We start from the raw sequence: 12,102 nt of genomic DNA, 5'->3' as shown, positions 1-12,102 counted from the left end.
TTTTGGCTTTTGATCTTATGTCCGTAAGTTGACCACAGCGGCCCTTATGGGGTTAATCTTATCTGCGTATGAACAAAGCTAATTTAGGGCTCACAACTGGTCATTGTTAAAGTTTAAGTAAGCACAAGACCGCCACTAGAACCTAACCTAACCATAGCTCCTTAGTTAACCCCTATAAATCATTGTTCGTTGGTGCATCTAAAATGGTTAGAGCACCTACCAACTATTTTACTGTCCACATTTACTTTGACCGTACTATCCAAAAATACCAACGGAAAGCGATTATCGGTCTGTAATTGTAAGTCTTTCGCTTTTTGAAACTTAATAATTTTATATATGAGTTCATTTTCGAGTATTCTTTGCATGGTTATTTTGAATATAATACAACGCAGCAACCATTTCACTTTCCAAGAACGGTCTTCTTCCCGGAGCCACTCATCAATTTCGACGACCAAGTATTGTTCGCGGCGCCCAATTCCATCAGAAAATTAAGGTGCAAATGAGCCAGCATGCTTCCAAACAAGAAAAGGAGCTGTCATTATAAAAGCAGTATTGCCACTAGTTTGAAAATTATAGCAGCTCAAAAGTTATAATAGTCTAAGATTAAGCCACCGTGTATCTGTTTTTTCCCCTTAGTATTTAGTTCTTTAAAAATTTACACAACTTAAAAATATTTTCAGAATCTGTAAACTTTTTTAATTTTCGTTGTTCTTGATTTAACTTTAACATACATACCAAATTAAATATAAAGTAATAATACTTTTTTTCTATTTTTGTAGATGTTGTTGCTTCTTTAAACGAAAGAAGAAGAAATCGTCACGCCAAAAATGACTAGACGGTGTCCAATGTAGTCCAGAACGCGAGGCAGTTACACTGTTACGCGCAACTTCACATTCAAATTCACGGGATAGCGTATTGAATAATCCAAGTCAGGATTATATACAACAACAGGCAACATCCTCACAGCATACTTTACGGTATCCTCCATCCGCGTCAATGTTGACGCCAACACCAACTACAAACACACCGACACTTCCGTTGTAATTTAAATTTAAAATTTAAAATTTATATAATTATAAAATATTTAAATTATTATTAATATTATTGCATTATGTATAATCATTATGATTACTATGATATAATTATTTACAATTTATTATTATTTACATTTTGCGTTTTTTATTTTAGAAATTATTATAATAGAAATTATAAATATTAAATTTAAGATTTTTTAATTCAAATGAAAAGCGAAAAATAACAAAATAAAAACATATGTTGTTAAATATAAAAATATTTATAAAATTAAATGAATTTTCATTAGTTGATATTTTATAATTATTTTTCTTCACTAATTGATAAATTATAATTTTCTTTTTGGTCTGTGAGTGTGAATGATTGTATTTTAATTTTGTTAATTTTTTTCTCACAATATAAATTTTGTTTTATTTTTCACTTAAAATAAATTCTTTATATTTTGTGTACTGCACAATAATAAAATATTATTATTTTGTTTTTGACCATTTAACATTGTAAGTCATGTGCATGTGCGTAAATTAATGCTCTTAAAATACAAATAAAACAAAAACATTAAATATTTATAACTTAAAATTTAAATATTTTAATTTCGTAAAATGTAAAAAGAAATGAAGCAAATTTGAGTTTTTTACCAAATACATTAAAACTTAAAAAATTATACATAAAAATTGTAAAAATTAAAATAATTTGAAAAACTCATTAAATATTTAAAATAACAAGAAAAACAAGAACTTTATAATACTTATAATTCATATATATTTAAATATATATACGTATATTAAATATAGTATATAGTCAGCCTCACTTTACCACAAAACATAAACATAAATTAATTATTTTACTGCTAGAAAAAAATTGTAACAAAAATTAAAAAGATTAAATTTAAATTATTCCAAAATGTTTTTATCTTTTAATTAATGAAATTTAAATACAACTCGTCAATATACTCATATGCAAAGATGAAATGATATTTAATGAAAAGACATAAGTTCGTGAAGTCAAATACAACATACAACATACAGTTAAATGTGTATGGTATATTTTGATAGAGGTTTTAAATTTTTATATTATTTTTGTTGTTATAATCCGACTTAAAAATGTTGACAGATATATAAGTATAAGCAAATCTGAACTCAGATTAATTCCTCGATTTTTAACTTATATATGCCCTTTTTGACTACCACACCTACAGATTCTGTAATAACCTGAGTTTAATTTCCAATAGCTGTTGGAAAACCTAGCTAGCAGACAATTTATATGTATATGTCTAATACCAACAACAAAATTAGCAAGAAAGGTGGATGCTCAAAAACAGATTTTACTCAGTCAAACAGCTTTCTTTAATTCATGTGAAAAGTTCAACTTTTATATATCTACGTAGTTTATTCATTTATTTGTGTGTTAACACTAAAATTAATTTTGAAGTTACCTAAAAATAAGGAACTGAATAACTAGGCCCTTCGCGCTGATATTTTGTTCATAAATTATAGTAAACATGTGAATGGGGATACGTTATTGCAGATTGAACGGCAATCAAATTTTAAAATTTTAGTGGGTATTTATTTTGTATAGCGTTAGACATCTAAACACGGCATTTATTCAACTATCCGTAGAAATGTGAATAAAAATAATAAAATATTCAATAAGAAAACGTATTATTATAACATGATCTTCTAAACCAAAGCACATAGATAATCAATTTCAGATTTCACAGCAAGACGGTGGCGATCGGCAGAATAACATATATATATAAAAGTTGTCTATATATCAATTAAGAAATTGATGCATATTTATATGGGTTAGATGAGAAATAATTCACCAATAAATGATTGTATATTTCTTCTTTGATGAGGAGCGAAACCTCACTAACACAGCACCCGGTTGTCAACTGAAACCAATGTGCAAATCTCAACTGCACATTGAATGCAGGTTTGAGTGCAGTCATTTTTTTGTGCGTACTTCTAGATTTTAATCACTAGAGGTTACCTCATAGAGGCAACCTTGGGGACCGACAGCACAACAATAGATCTCTGATTTTTATACTACCAAATATATCCCAATAATTGTGTTTCACAAGTGACAACTCATTCAGTTCCAGTTCATCTTCAAACTGCATTGGAATGGTCCAGTTTCTTTAGTACAATGACACCACCAAACGGACTGATAAAACGCATAACATGATATTTATATTTTTAAATTTAAGCAGAAATACTTATGTTCTTGAATCTACATTACTAGACTAGAAAGCGATGTCATTAGATCAAATTATTATACACTATATGGTGTTCAAATATTTGCTGTTATAGGAATATTTGCATAAAACAAAAACAAAATAAATCAGTACAGATTTCCAACAAATGAAGTATTGGATTATATGTTCGAATTCGTGTATACTCGACCATCTATGATGCTGTTAGCTTAGTTGTTGACCTTTGTTTATTTTAATATGCATATATAAATCAATTTAATTAATTATTAATAAAAAGGTTTTTTTTTAATTATTAAATCAGTAAACGGTGTTCAGAATTTTTTGCTATAAAATTAAACTTTAGCTGCTTTTCAGTAAACAATAATTTGGATCTGCTCAAACGATACAGAACATAAAATATAGTAATTGGTGGCGCATCATATTTTCTGCTCTTTATTTGTTTACAAAATGTTGGGGTTTTTGTTTATATTTACGGCTCGATATTTTCATTTGTATATTTTGTTTCTCGTTTTGTGTTTTTATTGCATCGTATCATATGAAAAACTTGCATATGATAACCACATTATTCATTAATAGTATTCCGCTATTGATTTTTGAATATAGTCCTAATTGTTATCGTCGCTCTGAGTAGTAGTTTGTGAAACGCAGCTAATTTAAAAACAAAAGCGAAGTTTTGGGTGTGTTCATTAGTTTGTTTACAATATCCACCATACATATGACGGTAAATTGTCTTTGACTGAACAAACCCTTTTATTTGTTTCATATGGTTCATTTTTTGCCAGTTCATTCCGCTATCGATAAATGTTTATCTTTTAAATGTTTAAGAAGTATTCAGTTTTGTATAATTTGCAGAATTATTAAAAACATAAGGCACGATGAATTTGATAACTGCAATAAAATTGTACATTGAAAAAATGTGCAATGAATCAGGACCCGGGATGAAAATAATATTGCTAGATAAAGAGACGGTATATGTGGTATATAAAATTTCTAAATACTCATTTAAAATTACTCCAACTTTTTAGACTAGCATAATATCGATGGCGTTTAGCCAGTCGGATATGCTCCAACGTGAGGTGTACTTATTTGAACGTCTCGACTCTGGTTGGTTCTCGATTAGTTTTTTTTATTTGATTTGAAACATACCATTCTACCATTTAAGACAAGGAATGGTCAGAATGGGTTGAAAGTATAAAAATTATAATTACTTGACTAATTTTAGGTCGTTCAAATGAAAGATTAAAGCATTTAAAATGCATTGTTTTCATACGCCCTACTAAGCAAAATGTGCAGCTGTTAGCTGATGAATTGAGGAATCCCAAATATGGCTCCTATTTTATATGTAAATTGAATCTTTATAATTAAAAATATCAAACAATTAAAAATAAAAATCCTATTAAGATTTTAGTAACATCATTCCACGCACCGATATAAAGTATTTGGCCGAATGTGATGAGAGTGAGTCTGTGCGCGAAGTAAAGGAAATCTATGCTGATTATCTCTGCGTAAATCCAAATTTGTATTCGTTGAACATTTATCACTGCATGAATCGTTTAAATTGGCTTCCGGATGCACTTACACGTACTGTGCAAGGCTTAACATCTGTTTTACTTTCACTTAAACTTAATCCGATAATACGTTATAGAGCTGGTTCTCAAGTATCGCAGTTGCTGGCAAAACAAGTATATGATCAAATTACAAAGGAATCATCATTATTTGATTATCACACGTATGAAAATGGCGCTGCGCCACCTTTGTTACTGATACTTGATAGAAGAGATGATCCTGTTACTCCATTATTACATCAATGGACATATCAAGCCATGGTTCATGAACTTTTGACCATTCGAAATAATAGAGTAGACCTATCTGGAACACCAAATGTGCCAAAAGACCTAAAAGAGTTGGTATTGTCCGGAGACCAAGATGAGTTTTATGCAAAGAATATGTATGCTAATTTTGGAGAAATTGGTTCCACAATTAAAAATTTGATGGAGGAGTTTCAACGCAAAGCAAAAGATCAAAAAAGAGTTGAAAGCATTGCAGATATGAAAAATTTTATTGAAACATATCCTCAATTTAAAAAAATGTCAGGAACTGTACAAAAGCATCTTTGTGTAATGGGTGAACTTTCAGCGCTGACAACAAAAAGAAATCTTTTTGAAGTATCAGAGCTAGAGCAAGAGATGGCGTGTAAAGCAGAGCACTCAGCCCAATTACAACGTATTAAGAAAATTATTTCTGATGAACGCATTTCTAATGAAGATGCAGTTAAACTCGTCGCTCTCTATGCCTTGAGATATGAACGTCACGCCAATTGTGATACCTCTGGGTTACTGCAAATAATCAAAAATCGTGGCGCAAAAACTTTTATTGTTCCTAGCCTGCTTGAATATGCTGGAACACATATACGACAAGGAGAACTCTTTAATATTGTACGCATAACAGACGCTGTTAAATTAACACGCAATTTAATAAAGGTATTACCTCTATAAACATATTTTACTATTAATGTATAACTCTAATTTGTATTGAAATGCACAGGGTTTGAAAGGCGTTGAAAATGTTTTTACCCAACATTCCCCCTTACTAAAGGAAACATTAGAAGATGTTTTTAAAGGACGTGAGCTGGATCCACAATATCCTGCAATAAACTCTGAACTTGTCCCTTTCCGTCGTCCGCCGCAAGAAGTCGTAGTCTTCATAATTGGAGGAGCTACATACGAGGAAGCACTTACTGTACATCAAATGAACAATTCTGGCTATAAAGTCATACTTGGTGGTACAACGATACACAATTCCAAAAGTTTCATTGATGAAGTTATTAGTGCAACGGAGGGGCTGCAATTTAAACATACCAAATCTATGTTAAAATATTGTTCTAGTGAAAATTTCTAATTACTTATTTATCATCTACTATGTCAAGCATATATATTGGCTTATATATCTAAAAACTATCAAGTGTATATTTATATTTATTATAAAATAAAAATGTATTAATATGTTAAACTAAAAATCGTACGAATATTCTACAAAACTATACTTCGTATGGAACGAAAGGAAAAAATTAAAAATATAAAGCGAATAGCGAAGGAAATATACACGTAGTACAACTTTTCGTTTACTATAAACAAAATATTTAGATGAACTCAAAAAAATGTTTTTTCTTTATTTTCTTCCGGTCCGAAGAGTAGCTCAGTGTACGTGCCGGGACTAATCTTTTTTTTAATTCGACCAATTACAACTCAACCCAAGTGCTTAGTTTGTGTAACAAGAAAAGCTATTGTAGCAATTTTTGTACTTACGTAAATTTCTAATCAGTGCAATATATAGATCATACAAACTTACAATAAAACTGACATGTATTTCATAGATCTAAGATCTTACATTAGACCTTTACCCGAAATGCATTTATATTAAATCAAGCCAGAAGTGTTCGTTTCTAACGATAATGGTTATATATACAATAAATCAGTGCTATTTCTTTATAAAAATGTTATGGTATTCTGCATTCATTTATGTCTTAATAATTTTTCTCTAAATAAAGTCAAAATAACGATAACTAAATATCTTTTCACAAATCTGCATTTATGTTTAAATCAATATATTCCTTCAAATAATTAAAATAAAATACATATATATGAATAAATTAGTCAATATATTTATATATCCGCTCTTACAAAAAGTTTACAACGTAATGTAAGCTGATTACACAAACATTGAATTACTACCATAAATAAATAAAAGTTGGATGCAATCTGTACAATTTGTTGAAATAAAAATTTTAGGTTGCATTAAAGTGCTTTTAAATGCAATACTATCATTTTTGCAATCGTCTTGTAGCACGTCGAATGGGACGCTCATTAGGATTAGCAACATTTGATGCAAATATGTTATTTGTAGTTGAAGGAAGTTGAGTTGTAGAAGCATTTATACCAGGAGCTGCGGCGGTAAAATTAAAACCTGATACAGACTGTGCATTCGTATTTGTAGCTGGAGCACTAAACAAATTGTTTCCGGTTGCACTATTAGTAGTGTTATTGCCAAAAGTGAATGCGGTTTTTGTCGATGCCTTATTATCGTTGTTCGCCACGCCATTAAACGAAAACGGAGCAACTACGTTGGTCTGCAATTGTGAGGTATTTGCAGTATCATTATTCATAGCTCCACCAGAACCACCGAATGTAAAAGCAGTAGTTGGCTTACTTTGACCTATGCCGGCATTACTTGAAAATGAAAAACTGGATGCAGTTGTATTTGTATTTGTATTTGGAGCACCGAAGAGGTTATTGGAAACAATGTGGTTTGTAGTTTTAGTGTTATTGCCACCAAAAATATTGCTTGAAGTCGTTATATTAGCATTGTTAGCAGTTTCATTATTCTTAGAACCGAAGATATTATTTGAAGGTGATACATTGCTGGTATTGGATCCAAATGAAAATGAAGTAGCATTTTGATTAATATTCGAAGAAGTTGGTGCTACAAATGTATTTATACTGCTTGGATTTTTGTTAGTGCTACCAAAAAGTGGTTTATATTCTATATTATTTGAAGAAGTATTTCCTCCGAAAGTAGAATTTGGTTTCACGACATTGACTGCTGGCATAGAGGTAGAAGTAGGAGCAATAAGCGCAGTTTTTGGTTTTGATGTTGTTGATTCTACGCCTCCATTATTTCCGAACGTGCTTGTGAAAATTCCAGCGCTATTAGCACTGGTTACATTTCCAAATGAGAATAGTTTAGTTCCATTTGTATTCGTATCATTTCCTCCAAATAGTGAACTTGTTTGTGTTGGTTGATTATTTGCTGAACCATTTGCATTGAATGTTGTAGCCGCTAATGTGTTGAGCCCTACATTATTGTTTCCGCTAGTAGAATTAGCATTTGTTACATTGCTACCGAAAACTAAATTTGTACTGGTTGGTTGTGTACCAAATGTGAAACTAGTGTTGTTATTCATGGAATTTCCTATGTTTTGGTTATTTGCATTTTGCATTCCAAATGAAATTGCCGTTGGTGCTGCTACGTTCTTTGAAGTCGCAGTAGTTAAATTTGGTGGGTTGCCAAATAAAGGCGTATCATTACTTACATTACTTATCCCTTCATTTGTAGTTTTTGAAAATAACGTAGCTGTTGCTGCCGGTTTATTAGAAGCTGAACCAAAACTAAAGGCATTGGTGTTTGCTATTGGTCCAGTCGTATTATTTGTTGTAGTTGATGTTGTTAACGGTGATACAATATTTGGACCTTTATTATTGGATAAAGTACCAAAACTAATTGTTGTTGGATTAATATTATTACTAAATGCATTCGATGTTGGTAAACCCGAAACAGGCAAAGCGTTATTCACGGCTGCTTTTGTTGATAAATGATTCAATTCAGTTGCTGAACCAAATGTAAATGGTTTTGGTGCGTTTTCTATTGTAGCATTAGTACTAGTTGGCGGCTTAAACATTGGTATTGTTGAAGATAATGTAGTATTTTGTGGTATGATTGCTGTGTTTGTTCCTGGTGCCATAAAATTAAAGTTGGAATTCGAAACAGTGGTAGTAGGAAAACCACCTATTGATTTACTATTTGCTGAAGTTGTTGAAGCTGTATCGACCGTTGTTGCAACAGCTAAAGTATTTAACGTTGACTTTTGAAGATTACTATTAAATGCAAACCCGCCAGCAGTTGTTGTTGTGGGTATGGTAATTGGATTTGCATTCAATTTGATTGCAGTGTCAGAAGTAAATGAAGGGACAGATAAAACAGTTGTAGCTACTGATGAAGCAATAGTTGGTTGAGTTGAAGTAGCTGTTAATGTAACTGAGGGTAAAGTAAATGGGGCATTGCTAGTACCAACTGTTGTCATTGTTTGAGGGGGTGTTAACTTAATTCCCGTGAGTGGATTTGCTTTTTTTAAAGAATTGACCACTGTTGTCGAAGTACTTAAAACTGAAGTACTTGGTGGTGTGAACTTAAAACCTTCACTAATAGTTGATGTAGTAGTCGTAATTGTGGTTGCCGTTGTTGCTGTTGTTGAAGAAGTAGTTGCAACATTGCCAGAATCTAATGTTTTACTGTTACTGTCACTGTCAGAATTCAGAGAAATATTGCTGTTTGTAGTAGTTGTATTCAGTACTTTATTAGTTGCTAATACATCTTCTTTTTGTGCTTCAACGTTTGGTAAGTTATTTAAACTAGGTGACTGTAATTTATATTGATCTTTAGATGGCACTGTATCAGTTTCATCTTCACTTCCTTGATATAATTCTCCACGTAAACCCGAAAGCATTAAGGCCAATTTAGATTTTTGTGTTCTTTCTATAAGAGGATTTTTACTTGTTATTGTAGATACAGACTTTTTTGGTTTTATAAACTGAATGCTTGCAAATTCCAAATTAATTGTTGATTCGTCATCCAATTTATTTATTTCATTTTCATTATCTTCACAATTCTTGTTAAACAGAGTCAATTTAGGTTTATTTTTACTAGCATTAGCAATTTTTCCGTTAGAGTAAAAAACTGGTTCCGATATAGTACGTTGAGCTGGAGCACTTAAAATTCCTTTTGCTGTATTTAAATTACTAACATTTTGATTGAATGGTGTTGGTGGTATAGGAGTTATAGGTTTATTACAACTAAGAGTCTTTGACAATTCTTCGAAACGTAAATTTGTTTGCATTCGATGTATTTTTGCTTGTTGGCTTTCATAACTCTCTTTCGGCGATGCTTCCTTAATCAATTCTCTCTTTGTTCCATCAGTTTTTTGGTCATTGTACCGTTTTTTGTTTGAATGTACAAGACTAGAACTTAAAGAACTCCGTATATCATTATTATATGTACACATACGTTTTTTAGCAATTTGCTCTGGGGAGTTTTGAGTTGTGTTTATCGCTTGAGTTTTCTGAATATATTGTTGATTATTCATCTGTTCTCTTTGTCTCTTTCCACTGTACGTTGTACTCGAATTTTTCTCCGAAATGGTTGCGGACACATCTGCAATATCTGCACTATCTCTATTACAATACTTTTTCATAGATTCATTGTTGGTAAGGTCCTACAAAATTTACAAAAATTAATAAAATAACTTAGTAATTATAAATCCAAAATGAATTTATACTAACTTCATTATTGATTCGTTTTCTGGATATTTCTTTCAATACTTCTAACACGCTCCTTGTTGGTGCTAAATCATTTTCTGTTGCTGGAGGGTGCATAATTGGACGATTCTCGCATGATATTTCGTCACCGGTTTTATGCAAACCAATTATTGAATTCGATCGCAATAAACTTGATACGGTTCTACCATGAAAAGCAGATGTTTCTATAAATAAAATTATATTAAAAATATAATTTTCTTCGTCAAATTAAATAATATATAAGTTTACCAGGTGGTGGAATACGAGTCATTGAGACATTCTGTTTAATGGCTCTATAAGGTAGCTCTGTTTTCTTCAAATTTACAATTGGAAATTGTCCAGGCTTATTATATATATTATTCATAGACATACTACGATGTAAATTACTACCTCTCTCATGATATTTCACAATCCTTGAAGCCAAACCTTTGCTCTGTACGTCTATATACATCCTTAAAAAAACAAAAACAATTTAAATTAATAAAGCAATAATTACTTATATTACTACAAAATTTAAATCCAAAAAATGTATTATTTACCTTGGGTCGATTTTACTAATATTAACCTTAGAACGTTGTAACAAAGAAGAATTTCTTGTCACATTACAAAGTTCAGATTGTGCATTGGAAATATTAACGTTGGAGTTATGATTTTTTACGTTCATAGGCGAACCACCCCATCTGAAGGATGACGTACTGAAATATATGATATTTTTATATCATATCAAATATATATATATATTAAATATTAAAATTTATTACCATGATTCTTTTATATTGATACACGTAGACTCAGCAATTGGATGTGGTAAATGTGTTGAACTTAGACTTAGTCTTGGTTCCAACACACTTGAGTGTTTAGTGTCCATAATTAAATCAGCTGACGTGATATTTTTTAAATCAAAATTACTAATCTTCCGAATTTGATGTACATAAAAATATACTTTCTATTTATATTTATTTATTTTATAAATAACGCTACAATTTATATACTTTTGCTAAACCTAAATGCACATTTTAATATTCGATGCTATTAACTCACTAGTGCTGCCAACTCACGAAATTTGACAATGACAAGTGCGTTACAAAAATTTATTTCCCTGCTCCTATTAACATTAATTCAGCTTGGTAGCATTGGGCAACATGTTGAATTAAATATTTCAGCTATTACACATTCAACCAAGTTGTACAATATTATGAAATCATTTTTAATTTCCATTTTTAATTTTAAATAGTTTTTATTTTATTTATTAATTACGCTAGTTTCATAATATTATATACAATTTGAAAATACATTATGTTTACAGTGATATTTTTTTGAACAATAGTAGTTTTCAAACGTCCTCAATAGCTCAGTAATGATGAAATTTTATGTATATATAAATATTTTTGTAAAATTACTAATATTACTGAATATCTCATTTTCTTGACATTTTTATAAGTTTATGAATAATGAAACAAACAAAAACAGTTAGAGTTACTTAATCAATCAACCATACAAGAATGAACTTTCCATGTGATCATATTGAAGTTACAATTTCAATTTCGCCGTAATTTACATTTTATCGAAGTGATGTCGATATTTTGATCATTTGGCATTTATCAAAATGCTTCCTACTAGAGTACTGCACGCGCGCATTTGATTTCAGTTTCAAAGCATTCTATTGTGTTTAGAATGGTAGCATACTCTCACTCTCAACGAACAAATACGAATGTATAGGCATAAAAACAA

The 12,102-nt window shown here is 30.6% G+C and overlaps 3 protein-coding genes across 12 annotated transcripts in view; 2 read left to right on the top strand and 1 right to left on the bottom strand.

Annotated features, from left to right (window-relative positions):
* The window catches only part of LOC119685997 (casein kinase I), a 48,846-nt gene extending 47,709 nt beyond the window's left edge, over positions 1-1,137 (top strand). For 3 of the 10 annotated variants that reach the window (XM_038100431.1, XM_038100430.1, XM_038100436.1), the window contains exon 13: positions 780-1,095. In XM_038100431.1, the coding sequence (XP_037956359.1) occupies positions 780-831 (52 nt within the window). In that variant the 3' untranslated portion in view covers positions 832-1,095. Of the gene's footprint in view, positions 1-779 lie in introns of all 10 variants that reach the window. The other 7 variants (XM_038100434.1, XM_038100432.1, XM_038100433.1 and 4 more) reach the window with 4 other exon arrangements.
* Positions 1,138-4,021: 2,884 nt separating this feature from the next.
* On the top strand, positions 4,022-6,227 carry LOC119681740 (vacuolar protein sorting-associated protein 45). The gene is made up of 5 exons (XM_038095010.1): positions 4,022-4,212; positions 4,270-4,348; positions 4,467-4,586; positions 4,646-5,724; positions 5,789-6,227. The coding sequence occupies exons 1-5, from the start codon at positions 4,120-4,122 to the stop codon at positions 6,140-6,142; spliced, it is 1,725 nt and encodes a 574-aa protein (XP_037950938.1). The 5' UTR covers positions 4,022-4,119; the 3' UTR covers positions 6,143-6,227.
* A 658-nt stretch (positions 6,228-6,885) lies between these two features.
* On the bottom strand, positions 6,886-11,417 carry LOC119685891 (nuclear pore complex protein DDB_G0274915). The gene is made up of 5 exons (XM_038100289.1): positions 11,133-11,417; positions 10,911-11,066; positions 10,621-10,823; positions 10,357-10,556; positions 6,886-10,289 (listed from the first exon to the last, which is right to left on the bottom strand). The coding sequence occupies exons 1-5, from the start codon at positions 11,237-11,239 to the stop codon at positions 7,065-7,067; spliced, it is 3,891 nt and encodes a 1,296-aa protein (XP_037956217.1). The 5' UTR covers positions 11,240-11,417; the 3' UTR covers positions 6,886-7,064.
* Positions 11,418-12,102: the final 685 nt, after the last annotated feature.

This window comes from Teleopsis dalmanni, chromosome 2 (genome assembly GCF_002237135.1).
Source record: "Teleopsis dalmanni isolate 2A chromosome 2, ASM223713v2, whole genome shotgun sequence".
In the NCBI taxonomy this organism is placed as follows: domain Eukaryota; kingdom Metazoa; phylum Arthropoda; class Insecta; order Diptera; family Diopsidae; genus Teleopsis; species Teleopsis dalmanni.
The sequence above is the reverse complement of the archived record's forward strand: the minus strand, read 5'-3'. Positions and strand labels throughout refer to the sequence as shown.

Bases quoted from the DNA above. Each gene is read 5' to 3' on its own strand.
- LOC119681740 (XM_038095010.1), top strand. From the start codon at position 4,120: ATGAATTTGATAACTGCAATAAAATTGTACATTGAAAAAATGTGCAAT. The intron at 4,213-4,269 runs GTATATGTGGTA...CCAACTTTTTAG, and splicing joins TATTGCTAGATAAAGAGACG to ACTAGCATAATATCGATGGC. The intron at 5,725-5,788 runs GTATTACCTCTA...TGAAATGCACAG, and splicing joins TAACACGCAATTTAATAAAG to GGTTTGAAAGGCGTTGAAAA.
- LOC119685891 (XM_038100289.1), bottom strand. From the start codon at position 11,239: ATGGACACTAAACACTCAAGTGTGTTGGAACCAAGACTAAGTCTAAGT. The intron at 11,067-11,132 runs GTAATAAATTTT...CATATATTTCAG, and splicing joins ATCAATATAAAAGAATCATG to TACGTCATCCTTCAGATGGG. The intron at 10,290-10,356 runs GTTAGTATAAAT...TAAATTTTGTAG, and splicing joins GAAAACGAATCAATAATGAA to GACCTTACCAACAATGAATC.